The 17900-nt window shown below is 36.7% G+C and overlaps 2 protein-coding genes across 5 annotated transcripts; one reads left to right on the forward strand and one right to left on the reverse strand.

Moving 5' to 3' along the window:
• Positions 1-331: 331 nt before the first annotated feature.
• Positions 332-7386, forward strand: LOC116248683 (chaperone protein dnaJ 10). Of its 4 annotated transcripts, none has more exons than XM_031621613.2 (10): positions 332-610; positions 838-961; positions 2757-2816; positions 3270-3352; positions 3522-3687; positions 3975-4104; positions 5456-5614; positions 5725-5897; positions 6459-6539; positions 7010-7386. In XM_031621613.2, the coding sequence occupies exons 2-10, from the start codon at positions 875-877 to the stop codon at positions 7094-7096; spliced, it is 1026 nt and encodes a 341-aa protein (XP_031477473.1). In that variant the 5' UTR covers positions 332-610; positions 838-874; the 3' UTR covers positions 7097-7386. The 4 variants fall into 4 exon arrangements, with proteins under 4 accessions (XP_031477473.1, XP_031477470.1, XP_031477471.1 ...); XM_031621610.2 differs by having other exon boundaries at positions 332-607; XM_031621611.2 differs by having other exon boundaries at positions 332-603.
• Positions 7387-7916: 530 nt separating this feature from the next.
• LOC116246877 (uncharacterized WD repeat-containing protein C17D11.16) lies at positions 7917-16209 on the reverse strand. The gene is made up of 17 exons (XM_031618783.2): positions 15970-16209; positions 15572-15710; positions 14174-14370; positions 13967-14052; positions 13780-13875; positions 13468-13594; positions 12786-12844; positions 12524-12625; positions 10917-10987; positions 10742-10838; positions 9905-9979; positions 9507-9605; positions 9104-9247; positions 8988-9017; positions 8840-8902; positions 8418-8495; positions 7917-8195 (listed from the first exon to the last, which is right to left on the reverse strand). The coding sequence occupies exons 2-17, from the start codon at positions 15688-15690 to the stop codon at positions 8151-8153; spliced, it is 1488 nt and encodes a 495-aa protein (XP_031474643.1). The 5' UTR covers positions 15691-15710; positions 15970-16209; the 3' UTR covers positions 7917-8150.
• Between the last annotated feature and the right edge of the window lie 1691 nt (positions 16210-17900).

The following is a 17900-nucleotide window of genomic DNA, read 5'->3' on the forward strand; positions in this document are numbered from 1 at the left end:
GATTTTCTAGTTATCAGGGAAAGAACACATGAAATTTTAGCAGTACATCTAAAGAGCTTTGTCAGTCGTCAACTCAGACTCAGTATGATGAGAATTATGTTACAGAGTAGTCTAATAGAGAACAATGAACGGAGGGTCCAGCCAACTGCGAATTCATCAACGTCTCTGATGTGGGTTCTATGGACAATTTGCTGATGTGGGTTGTATGGGGAGAGCAAAAATTATCTTGTAAAAAAATGGACAAAAGAGATGCTAAAGCAAAAATCTGCCTCTTTCGACAGGAATAGGAAAACAATTTGGCAAAAAGATTTGTTCTTAGCTATCAACGGGGGCCCAAAGGTCTGGCGAAGCGCTCACCAAAGTGCACAGAGTCCAGCGGCAACCCGGGGCCTCTTCTTGGCCCACGTCCGTGTATCGCCAACTGGTGCTACTCTTCTTTCTTCCACAACGACGCTGACCACATTTATGCCTGCCATGTATTGGCAAATTAAAGAACACCGAAGTTGAAGACCAAAAACTCCATCTAATCGCTAATCTACATAGACCTTGCCGTTCATTCATACAGCGGCACTTCCCATCTTCTTCCTACCCATCAGAAAAAAAGTTGGTTGTTAGCTCTCTCTCTCTCTCTCTCTCTCTCTCTCTCTCTCTATATATATATATATATATATATATATATTTATATATATGTGGCATCAGATAGCTTGATCTCTCTTCCCCTCCCCCTACACACACGCGCGCACAGAGGGAAAAAATGCCCATTTTGGTTTCAGAGTGAGAAGAAGGAAAATTCAGACTTTTGCACTTGTTAGTATCTGATTATTTTTGTGCGATCAGGCCTCTAGATTTGTGATCTGGTGGACAATCGGGCGCCATGGTGAAGGAGACGGAGTACTATGACATATTGGGCGTGTCTCAGGATGCGTCCCCCGCTGACATCAAGAAAGCTTACTACATTAAGGTTTTCAATGCCCACATAGCCAAGCTCCCTTTTTCTTCTTCTTCCGCTATAGAAAGTCGCGTTCTAAACGCTGAGATATTGTGTGATTTTGGAGAATTTTCGATCTCCTAAGGTGATTACAACCATTTTTTCCGTTCAGGAATGGGAACTTATTGAACCTCTTTCTTTATTTTGTTCTAAGAACCTAAGCTACTCTTTATATGTCTTTAGTAGTAATATAGATGCTAATTGAGTCCACTGCAACTTCCTTCTTGTGCTTCATTGCTTTACTACTGGAAGTTTATCTTGTTTTCTGCTTTGTTTTCCTATTTTTCTTATCTAGTTTTTTCTTTAATTTATCTCCGATGGGTGTTTTTGTGTTAAGTTTCCAAGACACTGCCTTCTTTGATGTTACTGGCTTGATAAAACACAGAGCAGGCGTATAGAACCTTTGCCCTATAGGAAACATTAGATGGCTCGGCAAACTCAGCTGGCTTCTTTGGTAGAAGATGGTGGCTTGTTGCTTAGAATTGAGGTTTAAAAGTATTTTGTTTATCTCAAAGCTTCTCTGAAGGGTGTATCTTGAAGCTCAGACGGTTTCATAAGTTGTATTTAGAGGAATATGCAACTTATATGTCATATGCAGAACTGTTCAACTCCAAGGTTGTAACTGTGCTACTTGGTCATTCCTATTTGGATGCAGTGGTGTTTGACGTTGGATGACATTGGTACTCGAACACTTTGTATTTTCTAATTGTGAACTTCAGCATTTCGACCATCATACTTGTCTACAGGTTTCTCATTAAGACCACGTTACTATTGCTCCTTATTGGATTTCAGATTTTTACGAGACATTTGAGTCATACAGCAATATACTTCTGTGTTTATCTGCTTTTAATTGAGGGCATGTTTGAAAGGGGGGCATAATGCTCCTTTGATAGCATTCTTCCCTGTTTCCGTCATAGGTGTGATCGAAATAATGGGGTCACTGTAACAATGACGCCCTCCACCACGATCGAATGGGTGAGTAGGATAGATATATACAATCTCTCTCAGAGTATTTCTGCACCATTGAAAGGCCCTGAAGCTTCTCGAAGCCTTCAACTTGACCCTCAGGAAGCCTGTTTTGGGACCATGATGTAGCTCTTTTTTTTTTTTTCCTCAGCTCATAGAACTTCATGAGAAACTCGCTCTGAAAATGAGAAGTTTACTTCTTCTAGTTTAGCTTCCTTGATAAGATAAATTCCTTTCTCCTGTAAAACAAACTGCAATTTTGTTTTTCTGTAGCATCCTAATAAAAAAAAAATTAGCTACATAAATTCTTCATTCACATTAGTGTCCTAAACACTTTTCCATCACATTAATCCTACTAATAATCTTTTGTTCACTGAATGAGCCATTTGTGTGACCTACCGACCTTTCTTCCATTTTTATGTATTCTTGTTATGAATATTCTGTTCATTTTATATTTGATTATGCTCCAAGATTTATAACGCTTGGTACATAGTGCTGTTCTTTATGGTTTGTTATTCAGACAGATCCTGTTTCCTCTCCTTTTGGTCCATCTGTGCATCCTTCCAAAACACTAGCCACTTTCTGAGTATGAAGGCAAAGAGTATGATTCGTTATGGATCTTTCGTTCATCAAAATGAATAATTTATGATTTATCTTTTAGAGTCTTCTATGGTCCTTCTAAGCTGTTGCATTCATGTGATTCCAATGTTATTTGATATAGATGGAAGGTTTGGGTCAGCGACATACTTTATTTATCACAAATTGAAGTCCAGGAACTAAGATTTGTCCATTGACTGTGCAGGCAAGGTTGGTGCACCCTGACAAAAACCCTGGTGATCCTGAAGCAGCTCATAATTTTCAGGTAATTCAGTTATCTCAATTTAAATTTCATTTGAGAAATTTCTTTTTACATAAATGACAAAAATTCTCATGAATTATTGTTCAAAATGTGATCAATTATTAAGATAAAATGGGAAATTTGTTGTTGCAACTTTGAAGCTAGAAATAAGTTAATGAAAAAAGGTGTCTGAAAAATCAAGGCAACCTAGCAACCTAATGTAGGCTAAAGGAATCTCTGCGATGAGCATGAAGCATTAAGTAGTAAGGGGATAGTCATAGTAGTGTTCTAAGAGAACCAGACATACCCAAGCCTACTCATTTTTATGTCAAGCTCATGCTTCTTCATTATTATTTCAAAATGACTAAGCCATAAGTTCTAGTTATGCTATGGAAACTTGTGTCATTGTTCGGATGGTGTCTTATCTTAAGGCTTTCACCTACGAAGCGCATCTAATTATTGTTTGATCATGAAAAGGTACTTGGGGAAGCATATCAAGTCCTAAGTGATCCAGAAAAACGTGAATATTATGACAAGCATGGAAAGGCAGGTGTATCACAGTTAAGTATGCATTCTGAATGACCTTTTAGTGTGCCTATTATTTGTGCCTGGCGTACAATGCAATGCACTGTACAGATTTTTTTTTCACTAATTATTAGTCAATCTTCTAACTTCTAAGGCATCATGATCTCATCTGAGCAATTCACTCTGCAATATTGTGGGTTCCAGAGAATCCTTTGTAGATCCTGCTGCAGTATTTGGCATGCTTTTTGGAAGTGACTATTTTGAAGACTATGTTGGTCAATTGGCTTTAGCTTCAATTGCTTCGATGGAAGTTGAAAATGAACCACAAGCACTTGCACAGAAGAAGCAAATGGTCACTGACAAGCTGAAGGTAATAATCCCTTTCAATCTAACCCTTTCACTTTAAGAGAATGGCGTTGTTTGGTTTGATTAGTTCCAAAAGTAGTGAAACAGATTCATGATGATGCACAAATTAATAATTCCACATTTTATTAATTTTCCCTAGTTGGTCTATTTTAAAATATAGACCTAGCAAAGTTTTACCTATTCTCGGAAACAGTAATTGCTGCTATGGAAATATTTCACCAGTTAATGAAGCTTCTTTTTTCTTTTGGAGAAAAAGAGAATTTGATCTAGATTTTTTTTTTCTCCATGTAGGAAATCCAAAAGAAAAGAGAAGAAAAACTTACTCAGTTATTGAAGGATCGGCTTCAGCCATATGTCGACAATAGGAAGGAAGAGTTTGTGGAACAAGCAAAGGCAGAAGCTCGTCGTCTCTCAGAGGCTGGTAAGTTGAATGAAAGAATTCAGTTTTGCTCGTATATGTTAATGTAGTGAAAAATGTTTCATCTATCAAATAGCAAGTGATTGTACTTCTACACTTCGTTTGATTAATGAATGAAATGTGCATTGATTGGATGGTCAGTCTTTGTTGGCTGTTTCCATCTGTGATCGGTCAAGGCTCCTCACAAAGGTTGAGTCTGCTACCACGTCTCATTGTTGTGGTATTGTTAGTCTTTTTACCATCGACATTGCCAAACATTTATCAAATTTGTTTACCATGTGCAGAGTAAATGTTGCAGTGTCAGTTTCCCTTATATTAGTTCACCTTCAGTCAAGACTTGTGGAAATGATTTAGCCAACCATAAAAATGTTAGTCTATCTTCCCTTCTATTAGTTCATCTTCAGTCAAAACTTCTGGAAATGGATTCAGCCAACCATAAAAATGGCAGTCTATCTTGTTTAGGGAAACTTCATTGAGACGTTAACTGACAAACATCATAGAGCATATAATAATGGTCAGTAGTCATATGACAAGAAGCACTAGAACTTGAAAGTGACCAAAACATGCCCACTTGGGGTCAATAAACCAGAAGGGCCGCAACCAAAAGGTCCACTTTAGGAGATGTGGATATTGTCAGTTGACTGAATAATGTCTTCACAAACCTACTCTAGAAAATAAAATACTGTCTTAGAGGATAGGTGATTTAGTGAACTAGTGGATACGTAAAATATGTTTACATAAATTTTTGTCAAGCACAATTTTGTTTTTCACTAATAAGTTACAAGCTGATGGTTCTGGATAAGTCACGCTTGTTCCGAAAAAAAACTAGAAGAAGATGATCAAAGGCAGAAAACCAAGTCACAGCATGCTGACATCAGGAATTGAACGAATCTTGCTTCTGTAGATGAATAATGCACAGAGTGTATAGTATGCCAGTTGTAGGCAAAGCCATAGTAAACAGGATAACTGGGACATTTTCAATTAAAGATACATTGAATGATGAGAATTCAGATGGATGGTTACATTTATTAACTTCATCTTTCAGCAAGTTGACACTACCTTATGGTATTATATTTGAAGGAAATTGCCATTATTTACTTTTCTTGCATTGACTCGCAAGAAGAGTCATTGGTTTAACATCCTTAGCACTGCTTCATCAGCATATAAAGCACAAACATTTATAACCTCACTAGGGCCTTTTGATGAATATCCGCTACTAATTTCAAAAAAAGAAAAGAGGACTTTGGAATTCTTCTTCTCCATTAATGCTCTATCATCAATTTGATTTGCATACCTTTGTTTCAACTTTCAAGCTATCCATTGTTGTTCATTTTTTGGCTTCTTTCGTCCTTAGCTTTTGGGGAGGCTATGCTGCACACAATTGGCTATATATACACGAGGCAATCTGCAAGGCATCTGGGGAAGAACATTCTGTTTATGGGCGTCCCTTATTTGGCAGAATGGGTGAGAGACAAAGGTCATCTTGTGAAGTCTCAAGTTATTGCTGCATCAGGTGATCTCTTGTTCTCCTTCTTTGGCATAGATTTTTGTGGTAAAAGAAAATGATAACTAGTATATTCACATTTATATTTTGCATTGTCCATGTTCTCCAAAATTGTGTAGGTGCCGTGTCATTGATTCAGATACAGGAGGAGATGAAGAAGTTAGAGCAAGGTGAAAACCCAGAGGAGAATATATTGAAACAGATTGAGGAAAAGAAAGGCGCAATGCTCAGTTCTCTTTGGAAAATCAATGTTGTTGACATCGAGAGAACTCTTGCACATGTCTGTTATGCAGTAAGTAAAAAGAGATTTTCTTTTAGAAAATGATCCACCCAAGGAGGTACCTGCTATTGTCTTCATCTTAGAATCCATATACTGACATATATTGAAAATTCTTGTGGTTAAACAACTTGATGTAGATTTGTAACCCATTCATAAGGAAACTAAGTTTTCTTTGTTAAGAAGTCACTATCCCTAGGAAAAATCTGATAAAATTGGAAGGATACAGCCTAAGAGAATTGCCAAGAAATAACTTAGGGGGTCACTACGTGACTATGGTTTAGAATTCAGTAACAAATACAAAGTCAGCCTAACGAAGTTGTCCACTTAACATTGATGAGGCCATGAGGATCATGTGTAACAAACTCTGTACTTGTGGTCATATGGCAAATTTTTGCTTCGTATGGTAAAAAACGGGCCTAGGCAGGTGAGTCGCAATCTAGGCTCCTTGACTGTGGTACTCGTGCCCCAAAAGAAAATTTACAATTCTATTCCATTCTAACCTTTTTTCTTTTTGGCTTTCAAGTGAATGTGCTTTCATTTTCTTTACACTTTACTGTTGATTGCCCCTGGCAGGTTCTTCATGATACTACCGTTTCAAAAGACATTTTGAACTTGCGAGCTAAAGCATTAAAGAAGCTGGGAACAATCTTCCAGGTACCTTTCTGTTTCCTTTTTATTCCATGCTGGGCACCTTACGAAGGGCATTGTACGTGAACATGCACCTGTTGCCCAAAAGTTGGGGGTGGAGGAGGGGGAACAGATGTTCCTTCATACTGTAACTAGTAATTGTACTATGTAGCCTGCCCATTACAGCTTCCTTCGGCACATGGTGGCCATCTGGAATCTTAGGTCCACGGATAAATATTCAGATGGTATTCACTACTTGTGTCACAGTATCTTTCAAATTGACTATGTTTCTGAGAAAGCGACGTATTAACTGTGCGGATGAAAAGGAGAGGAAATTTTTTGTGTCTACTCAAATTCTTTCATTTATGAAATTTTTTATTATGACATCATCTCTGGTTAATCTGAGACTTATCTTGGAATACCTCCCTCTTTCTCTCACATGTGCCCACTGCACTTGTGCTAGATGAATAACTGTTCACATGTAATGTTTTCTATAGGGTGCAAAGGACCTCTATAGGAGGGACAATAGCCTGCGACATGAAAATGACACACAGGGCTCCGAGGGAACATCATCAAGCAAGTGATGACATCGACAAGCAAGGATCCCTGTAACTCATACGGCAGCATCCTACTCCTGTAACTACATACGGCAGCATTCCTAAAATGTACCTTTCTAGATGGAGGAGACTGCAGGAAATTTTATGGATTGAACGCTTCTGCGTGTAACTTGGTGATCCCCAGGGTGCTTGATAAATTTTCTATACTGGTTTTTGCCCAAGCTCTTGACTTCACGGAGTCATTGGTGGTCAGGTTGTGTGACTATTTTTACAGGAGATTGGCTTTTTCGAAATAAAACAACGATTTCCTTGCTTGATGAGAAAATCCCAATAAGTTATCCAATGTTAAGGTCTCAGCGACTTAAATTGCATATTACCCTCAAAGCAGGTGCACTCATACACCTGCTTGTCCAACGACATAATTGTACCACCAGCCAACAGAATCCCAATTCCAAATCACAACTGAAGACCGGAGGGCCATGTTTCTTGTTACAAAATTTGCAGCTATTGAATCAGCGGGCACCCTTGTTTACGTGAATGCACGAATAGCTTGTTTTGCGGGATAAAGCTCTTTAGCGGGATCAACTTTGAATTTTCTATTGGCTTCCGCTCAATTAACTGGAATATTTAGCAGGACTGGAAATCTCACGATGGCAGTCGCAGAGATTATAGACTTCAACAGGGGTGGTCCTCCCACTGCTTCCAGCCTAAGAAATACATCACATACCGTTAATGAAGGTGGCAAGGTCTATACATGCCAATCTTTCATAGAGAGAGAAAGACAGAGAGAGCAGCAAGGTCTATACATGCCAATCTTTCATAGAGAGAGAAAGACAGAGAGAGCAGCTTATTTAATAAAATATCTTCAAAATTGATGTGAAAAGGATTTGCTGCAATTAAAAATAGCGCCTCAATTGACATACAGCAGTAAACCTGGGAACACTTTTCAAGCAAGATTTGCAACCTTTTTCATGCATCTATACCTTTTCCTAACAAGTTACACTCTACAAAATTTTATAGATTCCTTCATGCCATATTACAAAAATAAATGAATAAATAAACCAAGACAAAAAAAAAATGTTCACTTTGCTTTGCTAATACTTGTATTTGAAGACGTGTCCCATACCTGAAATTACAAACAAAATCATTTCATTAACATGATATAATGAAGATAGTTATTTCAATTATATAGGAAAAGGTAATTGCAGCCCAGCAGTCATTCGATTAAGAGGTGCTTTCCAGTATCGTTCCCCAGTTTAAGGAACTATGTATCCTGACCGCACCCTACGAAGCTAAGCTGCATTTATTGTTAAGAGTTGTTCTTGCAAATAAGGCCCTTCCTACTCACCTTCAGTTTCCCCTTGGAACCTCCTATGGCCAGCAGAGAAGGGCTATCTTCTGAGAATGCAAGTGTGAAAACAGCCCCCTGAAAATTTCAACCAGAAAGTTGATAGCCATGTCAGATATCACATTACAACACAATAATGCGCCTAGAATCATGAAAATGGGAAGAAAAGAAAAGACCCAAATCGTAATTTTGCAACAAAAAGGCCACAAAATATATCCCAATGCAATGTCTTCTTTTGATTATCAAGCATTATATTTTAAGAGTACAAATTCCTTGCTTTTTTTTCCCTTATTTGATGGAGTATTTCAGCAAATGAATGATGTCCTTGATATTTCCTGTTAGCTCCAGTAGCTGCTACTATCTCCAATTTGCAAGAAACTACATGTCATGATTGAAGATCACGTTCAGACTTTGGCACTTACAACTTCAGATTTCCAGGATCCAACACATGATGGTTGATTGTTTGATATATTCCACAACTTCACCTAAATTCATCAACAAGAACTATTAGTAAATGGGAAAACATGTTTAGATCCTAAATTTCACAAAGCAGAAATGAGAAACACACACCGTCTTATCTGTTGATCCAGTTGCTAGTAGCTGAAACAAAAGGGAACCATGAGATACTTGTCACAGACAAAAAATTAGGAGATAAAAGATTCAAGGAGATCAAGAGGATAACATACATTAGCTATAGATGGATTATACGAGACTGCACAGACAGCTTTATCATGTGCATGTAAGGTGAAACTTGGTTTGAGACAAGAATCTGAATTAGTTGCAGCAGCTCGAATGTCGAAAGACTGAACTGTACCATCTTCTATACTAACCTGAATACAACAAAAGTGCCATTATGAAATGCTGTGGACTTTCTTTTTCCTTTTTAACTTGAACCAAAATATTACCAATGTACTTCAAATAGAACTGGACATAACGATAAACCAAGTAGTCATATGTTCAATAAGAACTGCATACAGGATGACACAAAGCAGGAGCAAGTAAATGTTCACGTATGCATAATCAACTTAGAAGAACGTTTTCATGAAACAAATGGGCTTTTTTTTCTTTTAACAGGTTCAAAATTGTTACCACAAATGAGTGAGCTGTGTGAGGATCCCAGGCAATGCTTTCAACATCAGCTGGCACAGACCATCGGACACCAGCATGTGATGGGGCCCTCATGTCCATCTGCATATAATATAAAATAACTGTGAAGATGCGCAAAAAATATAATATATTCTAAGGCAGTTACACTGATTATACTGAAATTGGACCTTTCATAGCAAGAAGACTGGCTAGAGTACATGATGGTGTTTGCATGATCTCTCTTCCTCTCTCTCTCTCTCTCTCTCTCTCCCCCTCTCTCTCTCTCATGTATTAATAACAAAACAACCAGTAATTTCTAGAAAGAGTATGTCAACAAATGAGAGTAATGAAAAACTTTGAACACAAAAGGGTAAGTTTCATCATGTGTTCTGTTGCCTCACCATGACTACAGTGCGATCAAATGAACCACTTAAAAGAACAGTTGATTGGTGACAATTCCACGCAACAGATTGCACCTATAATTTTAGCCAACCAGATAATAAAAGAATTAGCACTTCATAGTTCTGATTTAAGCAATCTCATGATACAGTTTAAATACATCACTTCACCCGAACCAATAACAGAAATTAGCACATGGAGAACTCTTGCTTAAGTTCAAGTACAAAATTCACAGTCTTTCACTCAGAATCTGTGAACCTGAAAAGTAGTTAATTTTCCACATAAGATGAGAAAAGTCGTTCATGTGGGAAAAAACCAGTAAGGATTAAGGAACATATGGGAGCACCTGTAGTCACAGATGTAGCACTGCAGGTGCATTGCGCATCGAGCATGTAAACCACACAAGCAAACATTGAAGCACATGTAGTGCCTCACCACATGGACGTACTACAGGAACAGATGCAATATGAAGGTTTATATAAAAATGCAAATTTCAAAACGCAAAAAAAATGGATGCATCTGAATATGAATTTCCAAATTGCTATGTACACATAATAAGCATAACATTATTAGAATTAAAAGCTCCAAAATCAAGTTAAATCTCAAGAATATGAGTTGTTAAACAATAAGGATCAACAAATATTAACCAAATCATGAGTCAAAACACCAAATGGACACGCTCTCATGCATATCCTGCATGTTTATTTGCCTTCTACAGTCTCACAGTAACAATGGTAGAATGCTTTATCATATGACATAGAAGTAGACATCAGAAGAAGGAAATATATGATTTGATATTTTAATAATGCAGTGAATGAAACTAAGGTGTTAAAGCCTGCCTTATCTGAGTGATGTTGTAATGTATTTGCACATTTTCCCGAGACAATGTCCCAAATCTTGATGGACTTATCAGCACTTGTACTGGCTAGAAGATTCCTAACAGTAGAAACAGACATCAATACTTGAACCGTTCCTGTGAAATTTAAAGGAGCTCATCTTGGTATCAGAAACCACCTGAATTCTTTGTTCCATGCCAAACTCAAGACTGAATCTGTATGACTATCTTCTTTGTATGTAATGGAAGCCTGAAAGAATCCATCAACAGGAATGAAACAAGATGCAAAACTAGATTCAGCAGGTCAGTAAAGGTATGATGGAATACAATACACATGCATCTAATCAACTAAGTGTGCTTCTCCAAAAGAGGAAGCTGTAAAGGAAAAAATTAAGCCAAACAAACTCCTTAAATTTAAAACTTTTTCATTGCATATGACTCACAGAAACTGTTCTTAGAAAGCAGGTGCATAGGCACATAGCCACAAAAAACACACACACAAATGTGTGTGTACACATAGCATATATATATATATATATATATATATATATATATATATATATATATATATATACCATGCAATGCAATAACTTGCAAACTTTCCAATTCAGGAAAAAACACCAATCAAAAAGTGGATAAGGATTCTAGGAGATGGTCCTAAGACTCCTAACCAATGTTGTAAAAAGCGTATCGTAAGGCGTATCGGTCGGGCTTTAAGATACGCCGTATCGTAACGTATCGTAAATTTTAAAAAAATAATAATAATAAATCAGAAAAAAATTAAAAAAAAATCAAAAAATTCATAAAAAATCAGAAAAAATTAAAAATAATAAATTCTTCATAGAAAACATGGTTTAGTCTTTTAGATAATGATAGACTTATTATTTTGCTAAATGCTATAAACTTACACGTTCACGGTTCATCATTCATACTTCATAGACATCAAAATTCATAACAATAGCATTCTTTTTCATCTTTATCTTCATGGTTTAAAAAAAACCATTTCCTCTCAATGGGAATCATCCACCCATGCACAAATCCATGGTTTAATAGATGATTTCACGGTGACAATCGATGATTTCACAATGGAAATCGATGATTTCACAATGGAAATCAATGATTTCCCTCTAAAACGGTACAATCTATAGATTAGAAATGAGGAAGGGGTGGGTTTTTATAAAAAAAACTCGAAAAAATGGGGTTCAAGTCTCCTTTTTAGAAATCAGCCCGTATCGTACGATACGGGCCGTATCGCACCGTATTGTACGATACGGGGGCCCGTATCGCACGTATCGTACGATACAGGTACGATACACCCCCATTTGCGATACAAGGGGTGTATCGTATCGTATGTTGCAAACGATACGATACGTATCGTACAATACGGCCCCGTATCGTACGATACGGCCCCGTATCGTACGATACGTACAACACTGCTCCTAACACATCAATTAAATCATTAACCTCAAAGAAGATATCTGACAGGATCGCAGGAATATTTGATGTATATAAAGAGAAGAGTTTAGTAGGAAACAAAAAACATATACAACGTAAGAGGAAATATCATAAAAGAGAGATCAATCCCAATAACAACTGTGATCAATTCCCAAACTCTTTAGCGTCTATGACTCCATGGAGACATAAACTAGCCTTTAACCATTTTTAAGAAGCTAACATACAAATTTTTCAAGTAATTGAAGCTAGATTTATAAAGGTAAAAGGTGAACAACAAATCCACAGGAAAAAAACTAAGATCCAATTATGGTGGCAAGAACCTTAGTTGTACCTCTTTTTTCTTTTTCTTTTTCTTCTTGTCCTTGCTAGACTTGTCAGACTTTGGTTGCTTTAATGTCCCTCCTAGTGTCATAAATGGCTGAACTTCATCAACCTAGAACATCACATAGAGGAAACCACATGCACATTGTTTCGGTACAGCCTATGTGTGGAAGAATATTACAGAAATAAACATTCAAACCAGTTATATATGGAAAGAGAGTTTATCATTTGAACAAAAAAAAAAAAATAAGAAGAGACATTGGTCTACTTGCCAGGTCAAGATCCCAAATTTCAATTCCTGGTTCCATTGATCCAATGGCAATAAAATTTCCTGAAATAAAAAAAGTAACATCAAAATAATCAGTCTGTTTTGACATGTAAAGACCAGAGACTATTAACCAGAAACTAACAAATATGTATGACAGGAGACAGAAGTGAAGTGCATGGAGAAGGTAACAAATAATCATGGAACAAGTTCACCAGTAACCACATACAGCAAAGTTTCTTTAATGATTTTACAATTAGTCAGACAGACTCAGCAGATGGTTGGACAGATTAATTGGATACAAAAGAAATGCCAATACTGCCTACTGCTCTTGTTGTTGCTATGATCAATATATAATGTTAGATATTACGATGAAAAAATTGTTGACCACGAAAGAAACCAAAATAAAAAATAAATTCTGTAACAGAAAAAATATATATGAATTTTACTGAAGGATCTGATGGACATGCACCAACATGATTATGAACTTTTCCTTATAAACAAACTCACAAATCCATCTGGATTATTAGTAACACTAACACACCAATGACCAGTGGACATGCCAACAATGTACAAAAGCTTGAAGAAACCCATGGCAAGCTGAAACCGACCCCTGAGTACATAAATTTCTTGTCTACACACTGAAGCAATCACTGGAACCACAATAAAACTCCAGCCAAAATACTAACCTTTGTCTCCACCTTTGAGGTTGCAATCAAGCCAGGCTGTGCAAAGGGGAAAGGATGGCAGAAATATTTCATGATGCACAAACAAATTTGGTTTGCCATCTTCTGTATCTTCCTCAAGGATATATATCTGTATACCCATAATTTCAAGCAGAGGAGACCTTAGCTCAAAGCCAATGGCATAGAGACAGCCAAAAAAATAGCCTAAGGTTGCTTTTCAGGATCTGATCACATCATATCTTGCATTTTACAAAAGAAAAAACAATACTCCCATAAAAGATGAGGTTAATCCATAAAAACAAACGTGATACATACCTTCAGAAGATTGACATCATCCTCATTACAAGCACAAACTATAACACAATCTGAAGGCAGTATTCTCCTGTCCTCTTCTTCTTCTTCATCCTCATCCTAAATATGCAATAACATATCTTACTGCAATGTGTTTAAAGATAAGAGGATATGAGTATCAACTAAAAAAGTTCACCAGAGAAATGCTTACATTTTTGTCTTGCAGATACGGATCCATGACATTGCTTGGATAATAGAGATTCCCAGACAGTGTTCCACTACTAAACAAGTCTACACCTGAAGATACATTGAATGTTCTCTAATCATAGATTTACAGATGAAACCATCACAACAGGATGGATGCAACTAGATTCATTATAGGCAGGTATTTATAGAAACATGTTTTGCTAAAGGGTACCTTCATCCTCATCGTCATAGTTATCCATGTCAAGCTCTCTTAGGCCATCAGTTATGTCTTCAAAATTTCCAGTAGAACCTTTGTAGCCAGAAGACTTTCCAAGGGCATCAGCTGCTGCTAATGCATTTGAAACCTCATCAGTGGACTTTGTTGCATCAATGTTCATCTCTTCATCTTCTCCATCTTCACTTTCCTCACTGACTTATACACAAGACCGAAACTGAACAAATTGTTAGAGTCTTGGACATTAACAAAAAGAATGAAATATAAAGAGACAGCTCATCTGCATTTTCATAGAATTGAATCCAATTTAGACATAAAAGAGAAATGATGAAGTACCAAAAGAAAAGTCCGTCAACCATTCATTTCACTTCTCATGTTCATAATTCTTGTCAAATGTAAGATAGTGTAAGTGTGTAACTAAAGCTAAACACCTTGAACCTTGGATTGATAAACTGTCAAAAGTATTAACAGCAATAAGCTAAATGAAGACATGCAAAAATAAGACAATGTACCAGCAGTATAGTTAATTTGAACTCATATCCGTAAAGAAATTTCCAGATCAATTCAAAGAGGTAATAGAACTTCTTAGCATAGGTGCAACAAAGCGAGGAATTTATTTTTCTACACTTCAATTCCAAAAGCAATTACTTTCTTGAGGGTTGCTTGAAACTTGCTTACATATGCAGAGAACTGAGAAGTGGCTAACTTGCATTATAAAAGTATAACAGATTTCCTCGACTCGCCTCTGTCTCAAATAAATGGGAGCATACAATTTTCCTCCAAGAAAGGTAACGGAGTCCAGATATGTCAGAAAATCACAGAAAAGCCAATGAAAATGAGGTATGAATAGAAACCTGATTTTGAAGTAAAATATTTGGATTGGCACTTTGATAATGACAACATGTCACGATCTCATGTAATTTTTCCAAGTCCAAAAGAACAACCTTCAGTATGCTGTGCCAATGTGTCAACTGAACCGTGTAAACCAACACTCAGCTGAGTAAGCTCTGGTGATTCCCATAGCCAACCTGAGCATGCACCGATTTCTAGAGGAGCCAATTGAATAATTTTTTCAACCAAAAAAAGCACGAATTATTTGAGTCTTGAAGCTTATATAAGTATTATGAGCTTATTAAACAGTACAAAGTTAGCTCATGTAGTGAGATGATTTAACAGCCCGTTTCTAGAAAATCAATCATGAGTATAGTCTGTAATGTTCGATTTCAATGCAGAAAGAGATTCAACTGCTATCCACTCACATCTCAATTCCACAAACCATCAAAGGCCGCAGTAACTTGCTCTGGGTTTCACATGAACATATTCAAGACAAAGAAAGCCAAACGATCAAAAGCAATAGCATTTAAGAATCAACCGATAGTGAAGCAATGTGTTCACCTGGCCGCTAAAGCACCGGACTTCAAAAGCTCTTCAATTTCTTCTTTCGTTGGCGGCTCCGCAGCGTCAGCAATCGCCTTGGCGACCCCTTTCGGCACCCAAGACAACGCTGAGATCATTTTCACGAAGCACTAGCGCTCTACAAAGAACGAAACAAACAACGACCAATCAATCGACAACCCACGAAAAAAACAAAAAATCAACTTTTACAATGAAACGCCCATAAATAAAGATATCTCCGCAGGACGCGAGCAAAACAGAGTCGACGTGAATAATGCATCAACCCGACCCAATGCATTGCCCAGACTACATTCCGACGACGAACTTTAGAAAGAACAAAGAAAACAGAAACAGAAACGCGAAATACGACAAACTAAAGGTAGGATTCGAGGCTTTACCAGGAAAACCGTTGCTTCGACCACTTAAATCAACTGGGTAAGCTGCGGCTTCCCACGTCGTGTTCCGATCATGCCACGAGTGCGACCGGTGGAAGCTGCTGTTAGGTTGAAACGCAAGAAAGAAGAGGATGCTCTGTAGAGAGGACTCGCAGAGGAAACAGAGAGAGAAGAGGAGAGGGAGGGAGAGAGAGAGAGAGAGAACTAAAACCCTAAAATCAGGAACTTTCAAGTTCACAATCTGACATCTAAAGACAGACAAAAAACCTGAAGCCGTAAAATCCTCCTCGTATAAATCAAGTCTACAGAGTCGAAGCGGATCAGGCAAAACCGATTCATTTGGTAGAAACAGTACTACGTATCAGTTTTAATTACTTTTTAACTATTTAATATTTTTATTATTTTTAACCAAATTTTCGATTTATTTATCTTGAATATTATTTTTTTAAGCAACCGATTCGGTTGAGTAGGTAAATCAATCGGTTCACCGAGTCGGTACCAATTCCGTCCCAGAACCGATTTAATTTCGCAATAGTGCACTAACATTTGTTGATTTCTGGTGGGTTTCCCAACATATGACCTCCTCTGCTAAATAAATTCCATCTTAACAACACTTGAATTTGAATTGAATTAGCATAAAACCTCACATTGTAAAAGTTGTTTATCCAAAATAATTACATGTTCTTTTGTCATGTGTTGTCAAATATAGAAATTTTTTGTTTTTTGAATTGTGAAATATCACAAACTTTTACTAAGTATACACAAATATTTATATTATATATTATTCAGTTTAGTTGATGAAAAACCAAATTTGAAGTCCCAACATGTTTACATTATTCATCTATTTATAGAAAAAATGCACTATAAGAATTTATGACCTAATATCATGAATTGAACCGGCTAGGTATTTCGGTCAGTTTAGTAATTCAGTGAATTAGTTGTAAACTGTCAAATGATATTTAATAAATATAATACGCGGCTAAATGAAAAAATGTAAAATAAATAAAAATATAATAATAAAAATGATATTTGATATGCCTGCCACTCAATAGAATCAGTTTATCACATATTTAATTTGTAGGTAACACTAATTGCAGGTAAATCTGAGGCTTGTTTAAAAAAAGAACGAATATAATAGTCATTTTAAATAGGAACATGAGCCGATTAGATTTGAATCAAATGTACATTTAATATCTGATTTGTCGAATGTTCAAATATCCAGGTTTGAATACAATAAAGACAAGTTTATACTATATACAAGTCCGATTTTCAGATATAGAATATGAATCCAATCCGATCCAATTTTTATGTTCAGATCCCATTCAAATTCAACTTTTAAATACACAACTGATCTGAACTACAATATAATACACTCAGAACCAACTTTCATGACATATGAATGTTGGATATAGAATTTTTATTTAAAACAACTCTGAACCCAATTGGGTTTTTTTTTTTAAATCAAATCTAAATCCGATCGAATGTCATGTTTTAAATTTTGCTCTGAATTATATGTTAATTTTTTTCCACATCCTGTTTTTTGGTAGCAGTTTGTTGGGTAGATATCTGATCTAAATTCAAACCTTATATATATGTGTGTGGAGTGTGTGTGTGTGCATGCGCACCTGTGGATGTGTGTGTGTTGGGGGGTTCATGCTGGCTGGCAGACAGCAACTAAAACCATATATTATCAAAAAATGTGCAACCATTAAGTTTATTCACTCACTCAATCGAGCTACGCACATCAGCAGAACAAATTATTTAACAAAGGGAATTAGTTAGCAACCATACTTTTGTGGGTATCTCATGGATTGTTGAATCGATCAACCCTCAATATATATTCAAGTTGAATAGTTTCAAGGCAGCACCAAGAAGGTTGATCATTACTCAATGATCATGGCGTCACAGAAACAATCTCAGAAGCAAAGTCTTTC

The sequence above is a fragment of the Nymphaea colorata genome, chromosome 2 (genome assembly GCF_008831285.2).
Source record: "Nymphaea colorata isolate Beijing-Zhang1983 chromosome 2, ASM883128v2, whole genome shotgun sequence".
NCBI classification, from domain to species: Eukaryota; Viridiplantae; Streptophyta; class Magnoliopsida; order Nymphaeales; family Nymphaeaceae; genus Nymphaea; species Nymphaea colorata.